At 36.2% G+C, this 25163-nt stretch overlaps 2 protein-coding genes across 2 annotated transcripts; one reads left to right on the forward strand and one right to left on the reverse strand.

Moving 5' to 3' along the window:
- Positions 1–669: 669 nt before the first annotated feature.
- On the forward strand, positions 670–16867 carry ipp (intracisternal A particle-promoted polypeptide). The gene is made up of 10 exons (XM_061931227.2): positions 670–871; positions 3303–3638; positions 3703–3914; positions 3973–4192; positions 5818–5973; positions 6051–6218; positions 6279–6416; positions 12323–12445; positions 12513–12733; positions 15754–16867. The coding sequence occupies exons 2-10, from the start codon at positions 3335–3337 to the stop codon at positions 15976–15978; spliced, it is 1767 nt and encodes a 588-aa protein (XP_061787211.1). The 5' UTR covers positions 670–871; positions 3303–3334; the 3' UTR covers positions 15979–16867.
- A 2396-nt stretch (positions 16868–19263) lies between these two features.
- On the reverse strand, positions 19264–24286 carry LOC133577493 (transmembrane protein 69-like). The gene is made up of 3 exons (XM_061931365.2): positions 24132–24286; positions 19971–20016; positions 19264–19900 (listed from the first exon to the last, which is right to left on the reverse strand). Exons 2-3 carry the CDS (start codon positions 20007–20009, stop codon positions 19301–19303), a joined length of 639 nt encoding a protein of 212 aa, XP_061787349.2. The 5' UTR covers positions 20010–20016; positions 24132–24286; the 3' UTR covers positions 19264–19300.
- Between the last annotated feature and the right edge of the window lie 877 nt (positions 24287–25163).

Raw genomic sequence — 25163 nt, forward strand, 5'->3', positions numbered from 1 at the left:
AAATGTTGAAGTAGTAACATGTTGTATTGAGAAATGGTATTACAAAATTCCTGGAATTTCGGTTAAACCGGGAATTTTTCTAGTTCAAAAAACAACTTCGTTTTTTTGTCCTAATTAAGAGGAATGTTTTGACGGTGGAACGGTTGAATCGGTTGAAAAATGTGGAAAGGCTGGATGTTTGAAGAATGGACAATTCATTTTGAATGGGAAAAATGTCCCGGAAAACTGGGAATTCTGGGAAATCTGGGAAAGTCTGAACAGTTTGGAGTTGGAACGCTTTGAATCGGGTGAAAAATGGAAGGTAGAGCGCGCCAAAATGTGGAGAAGAAGAATAACAAATAGATTAATTTTGGTGTCGAAACCATAAGTGAGAATAGTATGACAAATGAGTGACGAATGTAAAAGAATATACATTTAGTTAAGTGCAGTGCAACACTGCCCTCTGGCGGTGCTTTTCCATACAACTTTTTATCGCTCCGACATCAAATAAAGAAAGTAACAACATCCAGAATGAAGACAACTACTATATATAACTATTTAAAATAAATAAATAGATTTGTTGTTTTAAATACTCATAATTTCAGACGATAGAACATGTCGATACATGCTCTCGCTCGATTTGTTGTGACTCCTGGGGGGGGGGGGGGCAGACCAGAGCAATCGATTCGGAGTCAAATAAACAACGCGTTTGAAGTTGCCTGGCTCCCGTCAACAAAGCTGATTTTAACGATGCCGGAGAGTTAAATAGTTCTTTATCGCAGCTCAAATATTGTTTCTAGGGCCCAACCGGCGGCGCAGAAGGTGGTGAAGTTTGACATTTTGACAACATTGTCCGGGCGAGGGATTGCTAGCATGCTAGCAGCCGTTGCAGGTGTGTTATTATTATTATTATTATTATTATTATACCATTGAAATATAAATATATACTGCTTCTTAAAATAATAATTTGGTATCACCTCAGGTTTCTAAAACATTCGTACATAACAGTGTTTTTCAACCACTGTGCCGCGGCACACTAGTGTGCTGTGAGATATTGTCTGTTAAATTATGCAACTTCACCTAATTGGTCCAAAAAATATTTTTTGGCAACTCAATTATAGCAATTATAATTTGCAAATACTGTGCCGTTCCTTAGTGTCCGTGCTGTGTAGAACTCGGCTGTAGAACTGTGATCCCAATATGCAGACCACAGCGTGCAGGTAAAAAAGGTATGTAACGCTTAAGTCAAAAATGAACAAAAGGGAAAGGAAAAGGCACTGAAGCATAGGGATGGCTATGTAAAAGGACAGTAACACTGAACTGGCTACAAAGTAAACAGAAACAGAATGCTGGACGACAGCAAAGACTTACTGCGGAGCAAAGACGGCGTCCACAAAGCACATCCGTACATGACAATCAACAATGTCCCCACAAAGAAGGATAGCAACAACTTCAATAGTCTTGATTGCGAAAACAAAGCAGGTGCGGTCAATAGCGCTCAAAGGAAGGCGTGAAGCTGCTACAGGAGAACACCAACAAAACAGGAAGGGTCACCAAAATAACAGCGCAAGACAGGAACTAAAGCACTACACACAAGAAACAACAACAAAGTCAAAATAAGGCACGACGACCTGGTGGAGTTTCATTTTTTAACCTTTTCTGCTGGTGGTGTGCCTCCATATTTTTTTTAAATGAAAAAAATGTGCCTTACCTGAAAAAAGGTTGAAAAACACCAGTTGTCCTAAAAACACCAGTGTTTTTCAACCACTGTGCCGCGTGAGATACAGTCTGGTGTGCTGTGGGAGATTACGTAATCTCACCTAACCGTGTAATACTCTTCCATATCAGTAGGTGGCAGCAGGTAGCTAATTGCTTTGTAGAAGTCAGGAACATGGTTTGTGGTGATCACAATATGCGGGAGGCAGGGTGCAGGTAAAACGGTATCTAACACTTAAACCGGGGGTCAGCAACCCGCGGCTCTGGAGCCTCATGTGGCTCTTTAGCGCCACCCTTTTCGAAAATGTATGATAATGGAAAAAGATGGGCGTGGGAAATATATTTTTTATTTTAATATAGTTTCTTTAGGAGGACAAACATGACACAAACCTTCCTAATTGTTAGAAATCCCACTGTTTATATCAAACATGCTTCACTGATGAGAGTATTTGGCGAGCACAGTTTTGTCCTACTAATTTTGGCGGTCTTTGAACTCACCGTAGTTTGTTTACAAATACAACTTTCTCTGATGCTGCCACAGAAAGACGTGTTTTATACCACTCCTTTGTCTCATTTTGTGCACCAGACGTTTTATACTGTGCGTGAATGCACAAAATTGAACTTTGGCAATTTTGGCATATTTGCTTACTGCATGACTGCAAGCTAATCCATGCTAACATGCTATTTAGGCTAGCTGTATGTACATATCGCATCATTATGCCTTGTTTGTAGCTATATTTGAGCTCATTTACAGTAATTTCCTTTATGTCCTCTGTTTGTTTAATTTATATTTGCATGTCTCATGACACATTATCTGTATGTAAGTTTGTGTGCCATGTTGTTCCAGACCACAGCAAATGTTAGCCAGTGTGCAAAGATTGTAATAAATCCATTAGTAGAAGACAGTCTGCCGTTTCCTTTAACTTGGAAGTTTTACTAATGTTTTCCAATGTTGTAAAAATGTGTAGAATAAATATCATATTTCAACATTTCTGTCAACGAAGACTTGTGTCAGCCGACACATAGTTATTTCGATACTAGACTATTATATATAATGTAGACACTTATATAATGTGTTGCCTTCATTATAACACTTATATAAGGCTTTTAAGTTTTTGCGGCTCCAGACAGATTAGTTTTTTTGTATTTTTGGTCCAATTTGGCTGCTTCAACATTTTGGGTTGCCGACCCCTGACTTAAACCAAAAATACACAAAAGGCGAGTGCCGCTAAGAAAAGGCATTGAAGCTTAGGGAAGGCTATGTAGAACGAGACTAAAACTGAACTGGCTGCAAAGTAAACAAAAACAGAATGCTGGACGACAGCAAAGACTTACTGCGTGTGGAGCAAAGACAACGTCCACCCCAAATAGCGATACTAAAATCTTCTTACATAATACTTGTTGATGTGATGAGTTGCGAATGTGTTCAATGGTGGCTTGGGAGTAATGGCCAGCTGCCATGTCCTCCACCACTGATGCTGGACGACAGCAAAGACTTACAGCGTGTGGAGCAAAGACAACGTCCACCACATATAGCGATACTAAAACCTTCTTACATAATACTTGTCGATGTGATGAGTTGCTAACGTGTTCAATGGTGGCTGCAGAGATGAGGGCTCGGGAGTAATGGCCAGCTGCCATGTCCTCCACCACTGATGCTGCCGCTGCCATGGCAACCCTGGCCTTGGAGCAGGCTTCGGACCGCCACGCCAGGCTCATCCTGGCCCGGATGAACAAGATGCGGCTCAGCGCCGACTTCTGCGACGTGAGGCTGAGGGTCGGCGGCCGCGTCTTCAAAGTCCACCGGCTGGTGCTGGCGGCCGCCAGCCCCTACTTCTCCGCTCTCTTCTCCCTGGGGATGAGCGAGGCGGCGAAGGAGGAGGTGGAGATCCAGGGGGTGGACGGTGACGCCTTCGAGATCCTGCTGGGCTTCGTCTACACAGGTACGAGGAGATTCCCGCCAGCACGTCCTTGACCTGAACTTCCTTTTGCTCCGCTTCTGCTCAGGCGCCATCAACGTGACGGTGGACAACGTCCAGGAGCTGATGTTGGCCGCGGACATGCTGCAGCTGAACGAGATCGTGTCCATCTGCGGGGACTTCCTCAAAGGCCAGATGGACTCCTCCAATTGTGTGGGCATGTTTCAGTTCCTGGAGCAGATTGCCTGCGTGAAGATGTTGGAGTTCTCCGAGAACTACATCCACGGTCACTTCCTGGAGGTCAGCCAGACCACACCCCCGAGTTCAGACCCATGTGCTGACGTCTCCCCCGCTCTAGGTCTGTATCGGCGACGAGTTCAAGGGCCTCGCCAAGGATCAGATTGTCAAACTTCTGAGGAGTGAAGAGCTGCGGATCGAGGACGAGTACCAGGTGTTCACTGCAGCCATGGACTGGCTTCTCCACGACGTGGGCAGAAGAAAGAAGTACGTCGTGGAGGTGTTGGAACCAGTCCGCTTCCCTCTGCTCTCCCCACAGAGGCTGGTCAAGTACATCGAGGGTAAGCAACCAGCTTTTGGAATCCCACCTAGGGCTGGGCCATACAGCACAGTAGTGTACTAGACCTAAGTATTCATTAAGTACCACCATAATGACAACATTAAATACAGTAGTGTACTAGACCTAAGTATTCATTAAGTACCACCATAATGACAACATTAAATACAGTAGTGTAGTAGACCTAAGTATTCATTAAGTACCACCATAATGACATCATTAAATACAGTAGTGTAGTAGACCTAAGTATTCATTAAGTACCACCATAATGACAACATTAAATACAGTAGTGTAGTAGACCTAAGTATTCATTAAGTACCACCATAATGACAACATTAAATACAGTAGTGTAGTAGACCTAAGTATTCATTATGTACCACCATAATGACAACATTAAATATAGTAGTGTAGTAGACCTAAGTATTCATTAAGTACCACCATAATGACAACATTAAATACAGTAGTGTAGTAGACCTAAGTATTCATTATGTACCACCATAATGACAACATTAAATACAGTAGCGTAGTAGACCTAAGTATTCATTAAATACAACCAAAATGAAAACATTAAATACAGTAGTGTAGTAGACCTAAGTATTCATTAAGTACCACCATAATGAAAACATTAAATACAGTAGTGTACTAGACCTAAGTATTCATTAGGTACCACCATTAAAACAATATTAAATACAGTAGTGTAGTAGACCTAAGTATTCATTAGGTACCACCATTAAAACAATATTAAATACAGTAGCGTAGTAGACCTAAGTATTCATTAAATACAACCAAAATGAAAACATTAAATACAGTAGTGTAGTAGACCTAAGTATTCATTAAGTACCACCATAATGACAGCATTAAATACAGTAGTGTAGTAGACCTAAGTATTCATTAAGTAGCACCATAATGACAACATTAAATACAGTAGTGTAGTAGACCTAAGTATTCATTAAGTACCACCATAATGACAACATTAAATACAGTAGTGTAGTAGACCTAAGTATTCATTAAGTACCACCATAATGACAACATTAAATACAGTGGTGTAGTAGACCTAAGTATTCATTAAGTACCACCATAATGACAACATTAAATACAGTAGTGTAGTAGACCTAAGTATTCATTAAGTACCACCATAATGACAACATTAAATACAGTAGTGTAGTAGACCTAAGTATTCATTAAGTACCACCATAATGACAACATTAAATACAGTAGTGTAGTAGACCTAAGTATTCATTAAGTACCACCATAATGACAACATTAAATACAGTAGTGTAGTAGACCTAAGTATTCATTAAGTACCACCATAATGTAATAATTTTCTGCAGGTTTAGTGCGAGGGAATGACGGCTGTGTAACATTCATTTGCTCTCCCTGTTATTCTTATTTAACTATGAAAATATTTTTTTGTTAAGCAGTAATTATTTAAATATCATTAATGTATCGGTCGATATTGATAATTATTTAAAAAATGTTATGACTTGTGAAAAATAGGTCTAAAACGTGATACTGTTACCTGATTGGCTGTTAGATTGATTGACACAGATTACGTGTCCAGCCCTTATTCTGTTCCTTCCAATAGATAGTGACTTCTTCAGACTCACCTTGCTCTTTTTGCTGTTGAAGATATTGCTGACTTCAGCCTGCGGGTGGCGCTGCAGACCCTGTTGAAGGAATACATTGAAGTCACCAAGTCCCCCAAAGACCACAAGATGAACAACCAGCTCCAGCAAGTCAAGATGAGACCCAGAAGGAAAGCCAGGAAATACCTTTACGCCATAGGTTGTGTTCTACACTATTTGCTGTGTGTATGTGTGGGTGTTGTTAACCCAGGACGTGTGCTTGTTTCTGGGCGGCAGGAGGCTACATTCGCCTGCAGGGCGGCCGCTGGAATGACAATCGGGCGTTAAGTTGCGTGGAGCGCTTTGACACCTTCAACCAGTACTGGACCACCGTGTCGTCTCTGCACCAGGCTCGCAGCGGGCTGGGGGTGGTGGTGATGGAAGGCATGATCTACGTGGTGGGAGGTGAGGAAGACCGTGGAAGTCCCAATGATGATCAGTCTCAACCTGCTTTACCCTCCCCAGGGGAGAAAGACTCCATGATCTTTGACTGCACCGAGCGATACGACCCGGTGACCAAACAGTGGGCCGCCGTGGCGTCTTTGAATTCCCCTCGATGTGGAGTTGGCGTCTGTCCCTGCAATGGCGCTCTCTACGCCTTTGGTAAATACCACTCTACACCTAGCATTTCCTGTTCGCCATCAAACTGTATGCTTCAGATGAAGAATGATTCACATAAGTTTTGACCAAAGCTGACATAAAATACATTCCTAAAAGGTCTATCGGAAAATAAATTTTTATCATATAAAACATTTACAGTGGTACCTCAACATAAAAGTGTTTTGAGATAAGAGCTGTCTCTCCGCTTTGACTTACAAGCATCCTCGCTATTAGTTTGCTTAGCAAATGTCACAGTGAACCCCGAAAGATCCGCCCAAACATCTGGTTCTACTCGCTAGCATTAGCTTCCCAGCAGGCACAAGACGTTGATTATACATACGTGTCCTTTAAAAGTGACTTTGAGCAACGTTGCAAAATAGTCGTATTTGTAAGTTGGGACGACGTACGTGTTTAATGTTGGGTCCACGTTGCTGGTTGGGAAATGACCACATTTCAATGTTAAATCAACATCAGGACCCAAAGTTGATTAAACGTTGTCAAAAAGCATGTTGTTTCAACGTTGTATTTGTGTTGTAGAATATTGGTTGGGAAATTACCAAATGTCAATGTTAAATCAACGTCACAAGCTGACATTGATTAAAGGTTGTAAAATAGCATGTTGTTTCAACGTTGTATTTGTGTTGTTGAATATTGGTTGGAAAATGACCACATTTCAATGTTAAATCAACGTCAGAACCCAACGTTGATTAAACGTTGTCAAAAAGCATGTTGTTTCAACGTTGTATTTGTGTTGTAGAATATTGGTTGGGAAATGAACCAAATTTCCGATGTTAAATCAACGTCGAAGCCTAACATTGATTAGACGTCATCAAAAAGTATGTTGTTTCAATGTTGTATTTGTGTTGTAGAATATTGGTTGGGAAATGACCAAATTTCAATGTGAAATCAACGTCAGAACCCAACGTTGTCAGAAAGCATGTTGTTTCAACGTTGTATTTGTGTTGTAGAATATTGGTTGGAAAATGACCAAATTTCAATGGTCAAATCAACGTCACAACCTGATGTTGATTAAACGTTGTAAAAAAGCATGTTGTTTCAACGTTGTATTTGTATTGTAGAATATTGGTTGGGAAATGACCAAATTTCAATGTTAAATTAACGTCACAAACCGACATTGATTAAACATCATAAAAAAGTATGTTGTTTCAACGTTGTATTTGTGTTGTAGAATATTGGTTGGAAAATTAACAAATTTCAATGTTAAATTAACGTCACAAACCGACATTGATTAAACATCAAAAAGTATGTTGTTTCAACGTTGTATTTGTGTTGTAGAATATTGGTTGGGAAATGACCAAATTTCAATGTCAAATCAACATCAGAACCCAACATTCATTAAACGTCGTCAAAAAGTATGTTGTTTCAATGTTGTATTTGTGTTGTAGAATTTTGGGTGGAAAATGACCAAATTTCAATGTTAAATCAACGTCACAACCTGACGTTGATTAGACGTAGTCAGAAAGCATGTTGTTTCAACGTTGTATTTGTGTTGTTGAATATTGGTTGGAAAATGACCACATTTCAATGTTAAATCAACGTCAGAACCAAACGTTGATTAAACGTTGTCAAAAAGCATGTTGTTTCAACGTATTTGTGTTGTAGAATATTGGTTGGGAAATGAACCAAATTTCCAATGTTAAATCAACGTCGAAGCCTAACATTGATTAAACGTCATCAAAAAGTATGTTGTTTCAATGTTGTATTTGTATTGTAGAATACTGGTTGGAAAATGACCAAATTTCAATGTTAAATCAACGTCACAACCTGACATTGATTAAAGGTTGTAATATAGCATGTTGTTTCAACGTTGTATTTGTGTTGTAGAATATTGGTTGGGAAATGACCAAATTTCATTGTCAAATCAACGTAAGAAACTCAACATTGATTAAACGTCGTCAAAAAGCATGTTTCAACATTGTATTTGTGTTGTAGAATATTGGGTGGAAAATTAACAAATTTCAATGTTAAATTAACGTCACAAACCGACATTGATTAAACATCATCAAAAAGTATGTTGTTTCAACGTTGTATTTGTGTTGTAGAATATTGGTTGGGAAATTAACCAAATTTCAATGTTAAATCAACGTCAGAACCTGACATTGAATAAAAGACGTCAATAAGTATGTTTCAATGTTGTATTTGTGTTGTAGAAGATTGGTTGGGAAATTACCAAATTTCAACGTTTAATCAACGTCACAACCTGACGTTGATTAAAGGTTGTAAAATAGCATGTTGTTTCAACGTTGTATTTGTGTTGTTGAATATTGGTTGGAAAATGACCACATTTCAATGTTAAATCAACGTCAGAACCAAACATTGATTAAACGTTGTCAAAAAGCATGTTGTTTCAACGTATTTGTGTTGTAGAATATTGGTTGGGAAATGAACCAAATTTCCAATGTTAAATCAACGTCGAAGCCTAACATTGATTAAACGTCATCAAAAAGTATGTTGTTTCAATGTTGTATTTGTATTGTAGAATATTGGTTGGAAAATGACCAAATTTCAATGTTGAATCAACGTCACAACCTGACATTGATTAAAGGTTGTAATATAGCATGTTGTTTCAACGTTGTATTTGTGTTGTAGAATATTGGTTGGGAAATGACCAAATTTCATTGTCAAATCAACGTAAGAAACTCAACATTGATTAAACGTCGTCAAAAAGCATGTTGTTTCAACGTTGTATTTGTGTTGTAGAATATTGGGTGGAAAATTAACAAATTTCAATGTTAAATTAACGTCACAAACCGACATTGATTAAACATCATCAAAAAGTATGTTGTTTCAACGTTGTATTTGTGTTGTAGAATATTGGTTGGGAAATTAACCAAATTTCAATGTTAAATCAACGTCAGAACCTGATATTGAATAAAAGACGTCAATAAGTATGTTTCAATGTTGTATTTGTGTTGTAGAAGATTGGTTGGGAAATGACCAAATTTCAATGTTAAATTAACGTCACAACCTGACATCGATTAATGGTTGTAAAAAAAGCATGTTGTTTCAACGTTGTATTTGTGTTGTAGAATATTGGTTGGGAAATGACCAAATTTCAATGTTAGATCAACGTCACAACCTGACGTTGATTAAACGTAGTCAGAAAGCATGTTGTTTCAACGTTGTATTTGTGTTGTAGAATATTGGTTGGGAAATGACCAAATTTCAATGGTCAAATCAACGTCACAACCTGACGTTGATTAAACGTTGTAAAAAAGCATGTTGTTTCAACGTTGTATTTGTATCGTAGAATATTGGTTGGGAAATGACCAAATTTCAATGTTAAATTAACGTCACAAACCGACATTGATTAAACATCATCAAAAAGTATGTTGTTTCAATGTTGTATTTGTGTTGTAGAATATTGGTTGGGAAATGAACCAAATTTCAATGTTAAATCAACGTCAGAACCTGACATTGAATAAAAGTCGTCAATAAGTATGTTGTTTCAATGTTGTATTTGTGTTATAGAATATTGGTTGGGAAATGACCAAATTTCAATGGTCAAATCAACGTCACAACCTGACATTGATTAAACGTTGTTAAAAAGCATGTTGTTTCAACGTTGTATTTGTGTTGTAGAATTTTGAGTGGAAAATGACCAGATTTCAATGTCAAATCAACGTCACAACCTGATATTGATTAATGGTTGTAAAAAAGCATGTTGTTTCAACGTTGTATTTGTGTTGTAGAATATTGGTTGGAAAATGACCAAATTTCAATGTCAAATCAATGTCATCAAAAAGCATGTTATTTCAACGTTGTATTTGTGTTGTCGAATATTGGTTGGAAAATGACCAAATTTCAATGTTAAATCAACGTCACAACCTGACATCGATTAAACATCATCAAAAGTATGTTGTTTCAACGTTGTATTTGTGTTGTAGAATATTGGTTGGGAAATTAACCAAATTTCAATGTTAAATCAACGTCAGAACCTGATATTGAATAAAAGACGTCAATAAGTATGTTTCAATGTTGTATTTGTGTTGTAGAAGATTGGTTGGGAAATGACCAAATTTCAATGTTAAATTAACGTCACAACCTGACATCGATTAATGGTTGTAAAAAAAGCATGTTGTTTCAACGTTGTATTTGTGTTGTAGAATATTGGTTGGGAAATGACCAAATTTCAATGTTAGATCAACGTCACAACCTGACGTTGATTAAACGTAGTCAGAAAGCATGTTGTTTCAACGTTGTATTTGTGTTGTAGAATATTGGTTGGGAAATGACCAAATTTCAATGGTCAAATCAACGTCACAACCTGACGTTGATTAAACGTTGTAAAAAAGCATGTTGTTTCAACGTTGTATTTGTATCGTAGAATATTGGTTGGGAAATGACCAAATTTCAATGTTAAATTAACGTCACAAACCGACATTGATTAAACATCATCAAAAAGTATGTTGTTTCAATGTTGTATTTGTGTTGTAGAATATTGGTTGGGAAATGAACCAAATTTCAATGTTAAATCAACGTCAGAACCTGACATTGAATAAAAGTCGTCAATAAGTATGTTGTTTCAATGTTGTATTTGTGTTATAGAATATTGGTTGGGAAATGACCAAATTTCAATGGTCAAATCAACGTCACAACCTGACATTGATTAAACGTTGTTAAAAAGCATGTTGTTTCAACGTTGTATTTGTGTTGTAGAATTTTGAGTGGAAAATGACCAGATTTCAATGTCAAATCAACGTCACAACCTGATATTGATTAATGGTTGTAAAAAAGCATGTTGTTTCAACGTTGTATTTGTGTTGTAGAATATTGGTTGGAAAATGACCAAATTTCAATGTCAAATCAATGTCATCAAAAAGCATGTTATTTCAACGTTGTATTTGTGTTGTCGAATATTGGTTGGAAAATGACCAAATTTCAATGTTAAATCAACGTCACAACCTGACATCGATTAAACATCATCAAAAGTATGTTGTTTCAACGTTGTATTTGTGTTGTAGAATATTGGTTGGGAAATTAACCAAATTTCAATGTTAAATCAACGTCAGAACCTGACATTGAATAAAAGTCGTCAATAAGTATGTTTCAATGTTGTATTTGTGTTGTAGAATATTGGTTGGGAAATGACCAAATTTCAATGGTTAATTTTAACGACACAACCTGGCGTTGATTAAACGTTGTAAAAAAGCATGTTGTTTCAACGTTGTATTTGTGTTGTAGAATTTTGAGTGGAAAATGACCAAATTTCAATGTCAAATCAATGTCATCAAAAAGCATGTTATTTCAACGTTGTATTTGTGTTGTCGAATATTGGTTGGAAAATGACCAAATTTCAATGTTAAATCTACGTCACAACCTGACATCGATTAATGGTTGTAAAAAAAGCATGTTGTTTCAACGTTGTATTTGTGTTGTAGAATATTGGGTGGAAAATGACCAAATTTCAATGGTCAAATCAACGTCACAACCTGACGTTGATTAAACGTAGTCAGAAAGCATGTTGTTTCAACGTTGTATTTGTGTTGTAGAATATTGGTTGGAAAATGACCAAATTTCAATGTCAAATCAATGTCATCAAAAAGCATGTTATTTCAACGTTGTATTTGTGTTGTCGAATATTGGTTGGAAAATGACCAAATTTCAATGTTAAATCAACGTCACAAACCGACATTGATTAAACGTAGTCTAAAAGCATGTTGTTTCAATGTTGTGTTTGTGTTGTAGAATATTGGTTAGGAAATTAACCAAATTTACAATGTTAAATCAACATACCAGCAAATGTGTAGCATTCAGAGGTCCGCCTGGTGTTTAAGACGAATTTGAAAGCACTAGGAACTCAAATTCATGTAACTCTCAAGTGTGGTAGGCTTCAGCGCCCCTTTGACCCTGCACAGGGTAAAACCATGCCATTTTATGCCCACCAGGCGGCTGGATCGGCTCTGAGATCGGCAAGACGATGGAACGTTACGACCCCGAGGACAACAAGTGGGAGGTCATCGGCTACATGATGTCTCCCCGCTATTACTTTGGTTGCTGCGAGCTGCAAGGTGCCGCCTCCGTTGCCCCCCACGTGTCTCTGGCCGTGTCACCCACCGTGTCCTGGCCTCCCTGCAGGTCTCATCTACGTGGTCGGGGGAATCAGCGAGGAAAGCAGGGAGCTGCGCTCCACAGAGACCTACGATCCTATCAGCCGCCGGTGGAGCGCCTTGCCTGTCATGGTCACACGCCGGGCCTACGTGGGCGTGGCCTGCCTCAACAACTGCATTTACGCAGTGGGCGGCTGGAACCAGTCCCAGGGGGCTTTGGAGACCGTGGAGAAGTACTGTCCAGAGGAGGTAAACAACCTTTATTTGTACGTGCTTCACCAAGTTGGGATCAATTCCCAACTATCACCCGGAATTAAGTGGTGACCGGTCCAAGATGGAGTCGGATTTAAAGGGGAACTGCACCTTTATTGCAATTGTGTCTATCACTCACAATCCTTATTTAAAATAACATAGGTTTTTCTTCTTTTATGCATTCTAAATCATAAATTAACACTAGCAAAAGTCAGCTAAGAATGGAGCTAATGGAATTTGCTCTATTCTGCCTATCAAGTGCTTTAAAAAAACATCCATCAAGGTTTTAAATACACGCTATAAGTATATATGTCATGTAGTAACATTCATAATAACATGTAATATATACATGATGTAAGTATATATGTCATGTAGTAACATTCTTAATAACATGTAATATATACATGATGTAAGTATATATGTCATGTAGTAACATTCATAATAACATGTAATATATACATGATGTAAGTATATATGTCATGTAGTAACATTCATAATAACATGTAATATATACATGATGTAAGTATATATGTCATGTAGTAACATTCATGATAATATGTAATGTATACATGATGTAAGTATATATGTCATGTAGTAACATTCATGATAATATGTAATATATACATGATGTAAGTATATATGTCATGTAGTAACATTCATAATAACATGTAATATATACATGATGTAAGTATATATGTCATGTAGTAACATTCATGATAACATGTAATATATACATGATGTAAGTATATATGTCATGTAGTAACATTCATGATAACATGTAATATATACATGATGTAAGTATATATGTCATGTAGTAACATTCATAATAACATGTAATATATACATGATGTAAGTATATATGTCATGTAGTAACATTCATAATAACATGTAATATATACATGATGTAAGTATATATGTCATGTAGTAACATTCATGATAACATGTAATATATACATGATGTAAGTATATATGTCATGTAGTAACATTCATAATAACATGTAATATATACATGATGTAAGTATACCGGTATATGTCATGTAGTAACATTCATAATAACATGTAATATATACATGATGTAAGTATATATGTCATGTAGTAACATTCATGATAACATGTAATATATACATGATGTAAGTATATATGTCATGTAGTAACATTCATAATAACATGTAATATATACATGATGTAAGTATATATGTCATGTAGTAACATTCATAATAACATGTAATATATACATGATGTAAGTATATATGTCATGTAGTAACATTCATAATAACATGTAATATATACATGATGTAAGTATACCGGTATATGTCATGTAGTAACATTCATAATAACATGTAATATATACATGATGTAAGTATATATGTCATGTAGTAACATTCATGATAACATGTAATATATACATGATGTAAGTATATATGTCATGTAGTAACATTCATAATAACATGTAATATATACATGATGTAAGTATATATGTCATGTAGTAACATTCATAATAACATGTAATATATACATGATGTAAGTATATATGTCATGTAGTAACATTCATGATAACATGTAATATATACATGATGTAAGTATATATGTCATGTAGTAACATTCATGATAACATGTAATATATACATGATGTAAGTATATATGTCATGTAGTAACATTCATAATAACATGTAATATATACATGATGTAAGTATATATGTCATGTAGTAACATTCATAATAACATGTAATATATACATGATGTAAGTATATATGTCATGTAGTAACATTCATAATAACATGTAATATATACATGATGTAAGTATACCGGTATATGTCATGTAGTAACATTCATAATAACATGTAATATATACATGATGTAAGTATATATGTCATGTAGTAACATTCATGATAACATGTAATATATACATGATGTAAGTATATATGTCATGTAGTAACATTCATAATAACATGTAATATATACATGATGTAAGTATATATGTCATGTAGTAACATTCATAATAACATGTAATATATACATGATGTAAGTATATATGTCATGTAGTAACATTCATGATAACATGTAATATATACATGATGTAAGTATATATGTCATGTAGTAACACAGCAAGTAATATTTATATATTTTGTTCATTTGAAGCATTACGATGTTCACTATTTCCTTTAACAAGAAGACTACTAATCATGGCAGACTTGATGAGAGACAACAAAGACTACTTTGGGACAAATGATGATCCAGAAACTGCTATTTTTGAGCCTGAATATAAGGAGGATGATCTACAAGTTTTTAGAGGCTGAGTGCGAAACACTAAGCATCATGTAGCACTATTGCTAAGGGCTAAACAAGATATACAAACATGATGAAACAATCACTTACTGTACAATGTCTGCTCTCACTTGGATAAGGACTGATGATATTTATATATTCCCCTTTACATCAACAATTCATCATAATCTGCGACTTATAGTTACTTACGGTGCGGCTAATATATGGGAAAAAAGTTTTCCTTGTCAAATTTAGTGGCTGTGGCTTATATAACGGTGCGCTTTGTAGTCTGGAAAATACGGTAATCTTCCACCAAATGGGGGGCGGAAAACATGTTATTTTGTAGACTAACAGATACTACATTGCTTTATTTGGAAACGATCAAGGTATGTAAATAAACATTTACTAATTATTTCTGTGTAAATAACTCATTTCCCAACGTATATATCTGCGACTATATATAGTCGGTGCGGCTAATATATGGAAAAAGGCTTTTCTCGTAAAATTTAGTGGGTATGGCTTATATACCGGTACGCTTTGTAGTCTAGAAAATACGGTAATCTTCCACCAAATTGGGCGGGGGAAACATGTTGTTTTGCAGACTAACAGATACTACATTGCTTTATTTGGACACAATCAAGGTATGTAAATAAACATTTACTAATTATTTCTGTGTAAATAACTCATTTCCCAACGCTTATATACCGTCTGACAAGCAGGTGAGTGAATGGTCCACACCTTTGTGTTCCCAGGAGAAGTGGTTCCAGGTGGCCCCAATGTCCAACCCACGCGCAGGTGTGTCCGTGTCGGTAGTGAACGGGCTGCTTTACGCCGTCGGAGGAAGAGCGGCCAGCAGGGACTTCTCCGCCCCGGTGACTGTGGACTGTGTGGAGATCTACGACCCTCACCTGGACACCTGGACGGAGGTGGGCAACATGATCACCAGTCGCTGTGACGGAGGGCTGGCCGTGCTCTGACCACCTGGATCAGTCCTGCGTGGAAACTGGAATCCGCACCTTACCTGTGCCACAGGGTATTTATACACTTCCTTCCCGCTCAAGTCATTTCTTCCCTTCCCTGGAGCTTTTTCAAAAATGTATGAAAATGGAAAAAGTTTAGGGGAAAAAATATATATTTAGTTTGAATATGGTTTCTATTGGAGGACAAACATGACACAAACCTTCCTTATTGTTGGAAATATTTATATTAAACATGCCTCACTGATGAGAGGATTTGGCGAGCGCCGTTTTGTCCTACTAATTTCAGCGGTCCTTGAACTCACCATAGTTTGTTAACATGCGCTGCCACGGAAGGACGTTTTTTTTTAATGCCACTCCTTTGTCTCATTTTGTCCACAAACCTTTTATGCTGTGCGTGAATGCACAACGGTGAACTTTTATTTATATATATATATATACTTTTTTTTTTTTAACCTTGAGAACTCGGGGGCCCAGCAAGGTCACAGTCATAAAAAAGTTGAAAATAAGTCATATATTAGTTTTATTTGTTTCAATTCTTAAATCTCTCTAGATCAACTTCAAATCTTTCTGTCGATAGAAAGTCTAATTTTATTTTACTTTTTTATGTTTAATACCACCCCGCCCTCCGCCCGATTGTAGCTGAGATAGGCTCCAGCAACCCCCCGCGACCGCGAAGGGAGTAAGCGGTAGAAAATGGAGGGATGGATGTTCAATACCCTTTTTGTTAAAGAAAACACTGTTTTTTCAAACACTATATACGCAATATTTTTCACAAAAAATATTTCAAAGTGGAATATTTGATGTGAAGTGATTGGCGCTTTGAATATGTCAATAATTCATAACTACATTGATTGTGATTTATTATATTTTTTTTGAGCAATGACAATTAAAAAAACTGTTATTAGAGTCAACTTTGTAACTTGTTTTCATGAAATTCCATCTGTTTGCTCTTTTATTAAAATGTAAAAAAAAAAGTTTATTTTTTTTCTATTTTTTGGGGGGGGTGTCTGTTTCTCAGTATCTGTATTATGATTTCCCTATCAAATAAATAAATAAATAAATATGATATAAAAAGAAAAAAGGCGGCTCAAAAAAAAACCAATACATTTTTTCTTTTGTATTTGTTTTTTTATTAGTTTTTTTGGGAGGGGGTGTCTGTTTCTCCGTATCTGTATTATGATTTCCCTATCAAGTGAATAAATAAATGATTTTTTTTTTTTTTTAAAGGCGGATCAAAAGAATATATATCTATACCGGTATATATATTATTATTTTTTCCAGGGGGGGGGGGTCTGTTTCTCAGTACCTGTATTAAAATTTCCCCATCAAATGAATAAATAAATGTTGTTGTTTTTTTAAAAGGCGGATCAAAAAAAAAAAAAATGTATTTATTTATTATTTTTATTTGGGGGGGGGTTGTTTCTCAGTGCCTGTTATGATTTCCTTTTTTTATTTTTTTAAAAGGCGGATCAAAAAAATATATATACACTGTATTCTACGGACCATAGGGCGCACCGGATTATAAGGCGCACTGCCGAAGAATGGTCTAATTTTGATCTTTTTTCAAATATTAGGTGCAGCAAAATATAAGGCGCATTAAAGGGGTCATATTATTATTATTATGATTTTTTTTTCTAAATGTAAAATACTTCCTTGTGGTCTACATAACATGTAATGGTGGTTCTTTGCCGTTTTGTGGGCGGGTCTTATTTACGTGCCTCCACTTGGACAGCGTCTTCTCCCCGTCATATTTGTTGTAGCGGTGGGTGGAAGAAGTGTCAAAAGATGGCGCTAACTGTTTTAATGACATTCACACTTTACTTCAATCAATAATGGAGCAGCATCTCCTCATCCGTGGCTCACTAGTGCAACAACAACGCCCGAAATGTGTCCCGTGAAAAAACGTCCGACCGAAACTCTCTAATAACTAAAGTTCCTTGGGTGAATAATGTAAAGTCACTACACCGGTATGTTTTAGTGCTTTCATGGTGAGTTTACTGACAGATATAAGTAAGAACTTTACACTACTTTATATTAGAAATGGCAACAGTGGAGGATGAATGTCACATAACAACAAGATAGAGAAAAAGAAGACTACACGGACTACAAAGGTGGAGGCGCGCAATTATTCAGGATTTATGCAGATCCCAAATACAGATCAGCAGGTACCAGAAGGTAAGAAAGGTTGCTTTTGTAAACTTTCTTACCCTAACCCTAACCCTAAAAAAAAATGTTAATTGTTAAAATTGTTTAAAATTGTTTTAAAAAAAATTTAAAATTGTTTTAAAAAAATTTTAAAAAGTTAAAAAAAATTAAAATAAAATAAAATACATTTAAAAACATTTTTAAAAAGTTAAAAAAATTTGAAAATAATTTTTTACCTTGAAAATCATTTTTACCCTTGAAAAAAAAATTTTACCTTGAAAACTTTTTTTTACCTTGAAAATGATTTTTTACCTTGAAAAAAAATGTTTTACCTTGAAAAAAAAAATGTACCTTGAAATTTTTTTTTTACCTTGAAAATCATTTGTTTACCTTGAAAATCATTTTTAACCTTGAAAAAAAAAATGTACCTTGAAAAAAAATTTTTTACCTTGAAAATCATTTTTTACCTTGAAAATCATGTTTTAACTTAAAACACTTTTTTTTTTTATTTTAAATTTTATTTTTACTTTTTGGGGGAAAAAATTAATTTTTGTAAAAAAAATTTAATTTTTAATTTTTTAAAATTTTAAAATTTAAAATTAAAAAAAAAAAATAATAATAATATTTTTTTTTTTTTTTTTTTTTTTACTTATACACACAGAATAATAATACTCCTATGTTGAAGCACAGTACAATCCATGAAGCGGTGTGGCTTCATAGCTTACCAAAGTCAGACTAAAACATTTTGATAGATTTTTGAGTGCCGTGTGTAATGTTCTATATTTTCAATGGAACATATAAAATGTTGGTGTTGTTTACTTGAGTCACGTTGCCATCATAGTGCAGCCGACGCCTACCTCTTATGTGTGACTGCCATCTACTGGTCACACTTATCATTACACCATGTACCAAATAAAATAGCTTCGAGGTTAGTAAGCGCAACCAGAATTATTCCGAGCACCAGGTTATAAGGCGCACTGTCGACTATTGAGGGAAAAAAAGGATTTTAGTGCTCCTTATAGTCCGGAAAATATAGTATATATTTATATGTATATTTTTTTATTTTTTTTTACAGTACCTGTATTATGATTTCCCTATCAAATGAATGAATAAATATATAAATAAAAAGGCCGCTCCTGAGGACTAATGGTACATTTTATTAAGTCGAGGTGACTCACGAACTTTGGAGCTTTTTCTCAGCGCAGAACTTCTTCAGCATCAGCGTGGCCACCAGCGAGAAGGCGGCCACCAGCGTGAGGACACGCCTCATGGCTTTGAACCAGGCGGGGTAGCCGGGGAGCAGTCTCAGGTCATAGTACAGAGACAGACCTAACCCCAGGAGAAGGACCGGGACCCCCGCCGCCACATTGTGGCTGCAGAGCAGCGCCAGCCAGGCCAAGAGCGACGGAACCACGCTGTTGCCCAGGTTCTTCCAGTCCGGCCGAGCAGGACTTCCATCCGGTATGGCGAAACCCCAGCGGGCGCCCCCCAGGAAGGAGACGATGCAAGCGCTGTACACCAGTTGGGCGTACGCCACCTCCGGGTAGAAGGACTGAGTCGTCGCCATGAGGACGGGGGCAGCCACGAAGGGCACCAGCGTGGAGAAACCGAGGTACAGGGCGGGTTTTGGAGCCTGCGTGATGGTCCTCAAACTGGAACCCTTGGTGTCTGAATGGCAGAGACGTGAAGTGGCCCAGCTGACAGATCTGGGTGCAGACCACACCGGAGCACTTGTCTTCAAAGCTGCAGCTTGAAGGCATCTCCATGTTGCACGCTGCAAACACACCACTCAGGTTCTCATCACACCTCACTGGTAATCACACTCACTTTTCTCCTGGACTTACCCCACCAATGAGATATCTGCCAGCTGCCAGTCCCAACATGTCTGATCTAAAGAAAAAACATACTTCATTAGACTTACGTGATGGGCTTCATTTGTTGACACTCAATTTAAAGGAGCCATACGTGACTAGATGAGGCAATTCCTCATCTCGTTGAACGCTCCAATGCTGAAGTTGAAGTGAAATGCTGACAGAATGTAGTATGAATGGAAGAATAGTTTGAAAATTGGAAGAGTTCGAGTTTCCAGGAAAAACGGAATTTGGTTTGGAACTTGGGAAAGTGTTAGTTGGATGAGTGGAATGTGTTGAAGGTGGAATAGTCTGAATAGGTTGGAAATGTGAAAATGGTGGAAGTTTAAAAAATGGATAATTCATTTTGAATGGGGATAATGTCCCATAAAACTGGGAATTATTGGAAAACCGGGAATTTATTTTTGAAGGAGAGCACAAAATTCCTGAATATTTTGAAGTTGGAACGGTTTGAATCGGATAAAAAATGTGGGAGTTGTGGAACTTTGAAGAATGTTCTATTCATTTCAATGGGGATTTCTGGAAAAGCGGGAATTTTTTTTGGGAAAAATGGTAAAAGGCTTGAATGTTCTGAATGAGTTGGTGTTGGAATTTTTCAAATCGGTGGAGAAATGTTGAAGTAGTAACATTTTTAATTGAGAAATTGTATTAAGGAATTTCGGGAAAATAGGGAATTTTTCCAGTTCAAAAAACAACTTTTTTTAAATCTTTTTTGTCCTGATTAAGAGGAATGTTTGGACGGTGGGACAGTTGAAGTGGGTTGAAAAATGTGGAAGGAGTAGTCGACAGAAAAAAAGAGTTTTTTTTTTTTTTTAAAGTGAATTCCTGGAATTGTTTTTAACTTGGAAAAATAATCAATGTCAAGAATGAGTGGAATGTACTGATGGTTTGAATAGGTTGAAAAATGTGGAAATGGTGCAAGTTTAAAAAATGGATAATTCATTTTGAATGGGGAAAATGTCCCTGAAAACTGGGAATTCTTGGAAATCCAGGAATTTTTTTTAAAAATTGTTGAAGGAGACCACACGATTCCTGAATATTTTGAAGTTGGAACGGTTTGAATCGGATAATAAATGTGGGAGTTGTGGAACTTTGAAGAATGTTCTATTCATTTCAATGGGAACTGCTGGAAAAGCGGGAATTTTTTTTTAAATTGTTGGAGAGCACACAATTCTTGAATATTTTGAAGTTGGAACGGTTTGAATCGGATAAAAAATGTGGGAGTTGTGGAACTTTGAAGAATGTTCTATTCATTTCAATGGGAACTGCTGGAAAAGCGGGAATTTTTTTGGAAAATGGTACAAGGCTTGAATGCTCTGAATGAGTTGGTGTTGAACTTTTTGTAATTGGTCGAGAAATGTTGAAGTAGTAAACTTTTTTATTGAGAAATTGTATTAAGGAAATTCGGAAAAACCGGGAATTTATCCAGTTAAAAAAACAACTTGTTTTTTTGTCCTGATTAAGAGGAATGTTTGGACGGTGGAACGGTTGAAGTGGGTTGAAAAATGTGGAAGGAGTAGTCGACAGAAAAAAAGAGTTAAAAAAGAAAGGGGAATTCCTGGAATTTTTTTGAACTTGGAAAAATAATAATTTTAATGTCAAGAATGAGTGGAATGTGTTGATGGAAATCCGGGAATTTTTCTTTTTTTTTTTTTTATTGTTGAAGGAGAGCACACAATTCCTGAATATTTTGAAGTTGGAACGGTTTGAATCGGATAAAAAATGTGGGAGTTGTGGAACTTTGAAGAATGTTCTATTCATTTCAATGGGAACTGCTGGAAAAGCGGGAATTTTTTTGGAAAATGGTACAAGGCTTGAATGCTCTGAATGAGTTGGTGTTGGACTTTTTGTAATTGGTCGAGAAATGTTGAAGTAGTAACATTTTTAATTGATAAATTGTATTAAGGCATTTCGGGAAAATAGGGAATTTTTCCCGTTCAAAAAACAACTTTGTTTTTTTGTCCTGATTAAGAGGAATGTTAGGACGGTGGAACGGTTGAAGTGGGTTGAAAAATGTGGAAGGAGTAGTCGACAGAAAAAAAGAGTTAAAAAAGAAAGGGGAATTCCTGGAATTTTTTTTAACTTGGAAAAATAATAATTTTAATGTCAAGAATGAGTGGAATGTGTTGATGGAAATCCGGGAATTTTTTTTTTTTTTTTTTAATTGTTGAAGGAGAGCACACAATTCCTGAATATTTTGAAGTTGGAACGGTTTGAATCGGATAAAAAAATGTGGGAGTTGTGGAACTTTGAAGAATGTTCTATTCATTTCAATGGGAATTGCTGGAAAAGCGGGAATTTTTTTGCAAAATGGTAAGACTTGAATGTTCTGAATGAGTTGGTGTTGGAACTTTTGTAAATGGTCGAGAAATGTAGAAGTAGAAACATTTTTTATTGAGAAATTGTATTAAGGAATTCCAGGAATTTCGGGAAAACCGGGAATTTTTCCAGTTAAAAAAACTCCCACATTTTTTATCCGATTCAAACCGTTCCAACTTCAAAATATTCAGGAATTGTGTGCTCTCCTTCAACAATTAAAAAAAAAAAAAAAAAATTCCCGGATTTCCATCAACACATTCCACTCATTCTTGACATTAAAATTATTATTTTTCCAAGTTCAAAAAAATTCCAGGAATTCCCCTTTCTTTTTTAACTCTTCTTTTCTGTCGACTACTCCTTCCACATTTTTAACCCACTTCAACCGTTCCACCGTCCAAACATTCCTCTTAATCAGGACAAAAAAACAAGTTGTTTTTTTAACTGGAAAAATTCCCGGTTTTTCCGAAATTCCTTAATACAATTTCTCAATAAAAAAGTTTACTACTTCAACATTTCTCGACCAATTACAAAAAGTTCAACACCAACTCATTCAGAGCATTCAAGCCTTGTACCATTTTCCCAAAAAAATTCCCGCTTTTCCAGCAGTTCCCATTGAAATGAATAGAACATTCTTCAAAGTTCCACAACTCCCACATTTTTATCCGATTCAAACCGTTCCAACTTCAAAATATTCAAGAATTGTGTGCTCTCCTTCAACATTTAAAAAAAAAAATCCCGGATTTCCAAGAATTCCCAGTTTTCAGGGACATTTTCCCCATTCAAAATGAATTATCCATTTTTTAAACTTCCAACATTTCCACATTTTTCAACCGATTCAAACCATCAACACATTCCACTCATTCTTGACATTAAAATTATTATTTTTCCAAGTTCAAAAAAATTCCAGGAATTCCCTTCTTTTTTTTTTTTAAACAACTTGTTTTTTTTGTCCTGATTAAGAGGAATGTTTGGACGGTGGAACGCTTGAAGTGGGTTGAAAAATGTGGAAGGAGTAGTCGCCAGAAAAAAGGGTTTTCCTGAATTCCTGGAATTTTTTTGAACTTGGAAAAATAATAATTAGAATGTCCAGAATGAGTGGAATGTGTTGATGGTTTGAATAGGTTGAAAAATGTGGAAATGGTGGAAGTTTAAACAATAGATAATTAATTTTGAATGTGAAAAATGTCCCAGGAAATCTGGGAATTTTTGGGATTTGTCAAGGGAAAGCCTGCAGTTCTCGAATATGCTTAACAGTTTGAAGTTGGAATGGTTTGAATGAGGTGAAAAATGGAAGGTAGAGCGCGCCAAAATGTGGAGAATAATAATAATAATAATTATACAATGGGCCATGCGGGCCCTAATAATAAAAACATGCTTTGGAGCATTCACTCAAATATATCCGCAATTCCTCCACGGTCTGATTTCAACTTTTCAGGACTTCCGGTACCACCACGTTACAAAAGTTAGCTCTGCAAGTTAGAACCTTTTTTAGGGATTCTGCAACATGTTTAATTTAAAAGTTGCAAGTTGAATAATGTTCGTTTTCAGAATAAAATACTAATTTCTCATTTTAAAAAGTCCTGTTAATTTGTGGATATACAAATCGACACTAATCAAGTGAAGTGAACAATCTGCATGGACGCATCACTTCACTAGTTTGTAGTATTTTCTACACAAATCTAGTCCTTTTATTTTGTCAGGCCTTGTTGCAGTCTACTTACTCCTATTCAGCGAGCTAACTAAGCCCAAAACATGACGCAATATCGAGCGATCCTTCATTAATGTCCACATTGACCCGCATGGATGGAAAAATACCTTCTTTTTGTCTTCAACAGCTTGTCAAACTCCGCGCTTACACCTCAGCGCTTCAATGTTGACGTTCTCTGGCTTTATCGGGGGTCGTTGGTCGCCATCTTGCTCATTTGATCGGGCATCGATTAAATGCCTGGGTCCTCTCAAACACTTCAAACTGACATTTTCGCCTAGCATGGAGCGCTACTGCCTACTGGCGCTGACGAGACGCGGGGCCGCCATCTTGGAGTGGTGATCCGCTCCACTCAGTGCAATTCATTTTGGCAGGAGCAATGAACAGTCAGCGCAATTTAATTCATCTTACCTCGCTGAATACCACTGATTTTCACGCGCTTTTTTGTCATACGTGTAGCTATGATAAATGACACATGTTTTATTATTCATAGTTTGCTTAACAGTAATAGAATATTCTTATATGCTATAAATGACGAGACGTCCCAGATCAAAACTGGGAATATAATCCCAGAGAAGGGGGACAAAATGGTCAGCTATTTTTAAATTGAAGAAACAATATGATTAGGTTATATATACATGCTACATAAACAATGTATGAATACATTAGATATCTATATATCTTATAGACCAGTGGTTCTCGACCTTTTTTCAGTGATGTACCCCCTGTGATTTTTTTTAAAATTCAAGTACCCCCTAATCAGAGCAAAGCATTTTTGGTTGAAAAAAAGAGATAAAGAAGTAAAATACAGCACTATGTCATCAGTTTCTGATTTATTAAATTGTATAACAGTGCAAAATATTGCTCATTTGTAGTGGTCTTTCTTGAACTATTTGGAAAAAAAGATAGGTTTTTATTTATATTTATAAAGGATTTTTGAATTGTTGCTATTTTTTAGAATATTTAAAAAAAAATCTCACGTACCCCTTGGCATACCTTCAAGTACCCCCAGGGGTACGCGTACCCCCATTTGAGAACCACTGTTATAGACTGTATCTAAGAGAGTTTATTCTGTCTTGACACTTTGTATTGATATTTTGTATTACATTCTTCCCTTAAATGATCATGTTTACAGTGATTGT

Source organism: Nerophis lumbriciformis, linkage group LG37, assembly GCF_033978685.3.
Source record: "Nerophis lumbriciformis linkage group LG37, RoL_Nlum_v2.1, whole genome shotgun sequence".
In the NCBI taxonomy this organism is placed as follows: domain Eukaryota; kingdom Metazoa; phylum Chordata; class Actinopteri; order Syngnathiformes; family Syngnathidae; genus Nerophis; species Nerophis lumbriciformis.